Genomic DNA, 2,661 nt, shown 5'->3' with positions numbered 1-2,661 from the left:
GCTGCCACCCAGGCGTCAGGGCCATGGAGGCTGCCCTGCGCCGTCGCTGAGCTCGGGCTGAGCCCGGTGACTGTGTTTGTGACAGACGGCCCCGAAGATCTTTGGGGGCGAGATCAAGACGCACATCCTGCTGTTCCTGCCCAAGAGCGTGGCCGACTACGAGGGCAAACTGAGCAACTTCAAGAAAGCCGCCCAGGGCTTCAAGGGCAAGGTGCGCCCAGCCCGCCTGGCGGGGGCGGCCCCGGGAGGGGAAGCCGCACCGTCCCTGCCTCGCTCACCGTGCCTTTTCTCCCCCAGATCCTGTTTATATTCATCGACAGCGACCACTCCGACAACCAGCGCATCCTCGAGTTCTTCGGCCTCAAGAAGGAGGAGTGCCCGGCCGTGCGCCTCATCACGCTGGAGGAGGAGATGACCAAGTACAAGCCCGAGTCGGACGAGCTGACGGCGGAGAAGATCGCCGATTTCTGCCACCGCTTCCTGGAGGGCAAGATCAAGGTGGGCTGTGCGGCTGTGTCCTCCCGGGTCTGAACCGTGAGCCTGGGGTCCTGAGGGCAGGCCCCCGGACGATGTGAGAGTGGCTGCTCTTGTCCCCCATGTGGGGAGCAGCCCTCCTGGAGTGGCCAGCTGGGGTCGGGTGGGGGCCTTGGGCGCGGAGACCCTGACCTGCCCGCCCGCCCTCCAGCCTCACCTGATGAGCCAGGAGCTGCCTGAGGACTGGGACAAGCAGCCGGTGAAGGTGCTGGTGGGGAAGAACTTCGAGGAGGTGGCTTTCGATGAGAAAAAGAACGTGTTTGTGGAGTTCTGTGAGTGAAGCCTCCCGGGCTTGTGGGTTCCCTGGGGCGGGGGCGGGGGGCATGGCTCCGGCCCAGCGGGACTCAGCCCTGCTGGCTTCCAGATGCCCCGTGGTGTGGGCACTGCAAGCAGCTGGCCCCCATCTGGGACAAGCTGGGGGAGATGTACAAGGACCATGAGAACATCGTCATCGCCAAGATGGACTCGACGGCCAACGAGGTGGAGGCGGTCAAAGTGCACAGCTTCCCGACACTCAAGTTCTTCCCCGCCAGTGCGGACCGGACGGTGCGCTGGGCAGGCAGGCGGCGGGGCCCCTGGGAAAACTCAGCCTCTGGGGGGACCCCGCCCACGCGGGTCGGCTTCTCACCCCGCACCCCCACCCCCATTATAGGTCATTGATTACAACGGGGAGCGGACGCTGGACGGTTTTAAGAAGTTCTTGGAGAGCGGCGGCCAGGACGGGGCAGGGGACGATGACGTAAGTGGTCGCCCGCGGGGCTCTGGGGCCAGGGCCTGTGGTCCGCTGGACACGTGCTTCCTGGTTGGTGCTGGAGGCGTGTGTGTGAGGGCTGAGCTGGGCCAGCTGCGGGCAAGCCCCGCCTCCCACGGGCTTCCCTTCCCGCCAGCACTGGCACGGGCAGCAGTGTGGACGCGCTGATGCCAGGCTTGCTTAGGAAGTCTGCCCGCTTGTCCCGCATGGTCCCTGCTGATGGGGACTCCAAAGGCTTCCCCAGCCATTGGCCGAGGGCCCCGTCAGCCGTGCTCAGCGTGCAGAGGGGCCAAGAGGGTGTGGCGGGCTGGAGGCTGCTGACCAGCAGGGCGAGGGGGTGTGGTCAGGCCAGGGAAAGGGGCAGGCGAGCCGGCAGCTCGTGCTGCTGCGGTTGTGGGCTCACTGCCCCGCCAACCCTGAGGCTGGAGGGTGGGCACTGCGCCCAGCAGCCGTGCTGGGTCGTCTGGGACCCGGCTCCCCAGGGGCGGGTGGCCGGCCCTGCTTGAACCTTGACCTTCCGAGCTTCCCTCCCCCCTCGCCCAGGATCTGGAAGATCTGGAGGAGGCAGAGGAGCCGGACCTGGAGGAGGACGATGACCAGAAAGCTGTGAAGGACGAGCTGTGAGGTGGGAGCAGCCCGGCCCCCCGACGCCCCTCAGGCTGCTCCCCAGCAGCCAGCCTCCGGGCTGCACACCCTCCCGGGAGGACCGAGCACCATCGGAAATGCAGGGACCTTCTGAAGCCACACTTCACGCTGACACTCGTGTACATTGAAGCCCGTCTTCAGCGGCGTCTGGGAAAGGGCTGTCTCCGGCCAGCCCCCGCGGGGCCTTTCCGACTCGTGTCGTCCTTTTCCGTACATGGTTCTGACCTGAGCACGCGCTGAAATGTTTTGGAATCTCACGCTGGCGATGTCAGCTGCCTGTTAGGTTGCTATGCGATCACTAGCATCGTTGTCTGTGAGATTTTTAGGCATTTTGGGACATCGGGTTCGGTCGCACCCTGGCCGGGCCGCCCTGGAGACAGGCGTCCCCTGTGGGGGCGGCGGGCCAGGCTGACAGTCACTCACCTGGCAGTGTTGCCGGGACTCAAGGTTCCCACGCTGCCTGGTCAACGAGACGTCAGGTCTCCGCAGGGGCTCCCCAAGACAGGGCGGTGAGCACCCTGGGCCAGCAGACACCCCCCCCACCCCCCCACCCCCGCCCAGAGCAGCACCCAGCTGGTCTGACAGCGGGGCCTGGCCCGCACCACCCAGAGCCTGGCTTCCGTTCCCATGGGACAGCGCGGAAGCTGGAGCCCATCAGCTGTCCCATTCTTCAGGCGTTTCTACCACAACATTGGAGTTGAACACATTGGCCAAATAAAGTTGAAATTTTA

The 2,661-nt window shown here is 65.5% G+C and overlaps 1 protein-coding gene across 1 annotated transcript in view; it reads left to right on the top strand.

Annotated features, from left to right (window-relative positions):
- Nucleotides 1-2,661, top strand: part of P4HB (prolyl 4-hydroxylase subunit beta) — an 8,724-nt gene extending 6,063 nt beyond the window's left edge. Inside the window, exons 6-11 of the mRNA XM_015559833.1 lie at nucleotides 81-211; nucleotides 298-498; nucleotides 686-806; nucleotides 899-1,080; nucleotides 1,187-1,273; nucleotides 1,829-2,661. Coding sequence (XP_015415319.1) covers nucleotides 81-211; nucleotides 298-498; nucleotides 686-806; nucleotides 899-1,080; nucleotides 1,187-1,273; nucleotides 1,829-1,909 — 803 coding nt within the window. The 3' untranslated portion in view covers nucleotides 1,910-2,661. The remainder of the gene's footprint in view (nucleotides 1-80; nucleotides 212-297; nucleotides 499-685; nucleotides 807-898; nucleotides 1,081-1,186; nucleotides 1,274-1,828) is intronic.

Source organism: Myotis davidii, unplaced genomic scaffold, assembly GCF_000327345.1.
Source record: "Myotis davidii unplaced genomic scaffold, ASM32734v1 scaffold211, whole genome shotgun sequence".
Lineage (NCBI taxonomy): Eukaryota > Metazoa > Chordata > Mammalia > Chiroptera > Vespertilionidae > Myotis > Myotis davidii.
The sequence above is the reverse complement of the archived record's forward strand: the minus strand, read 5'-3'. Positions and strand labels throughout refer to the sequence as shown.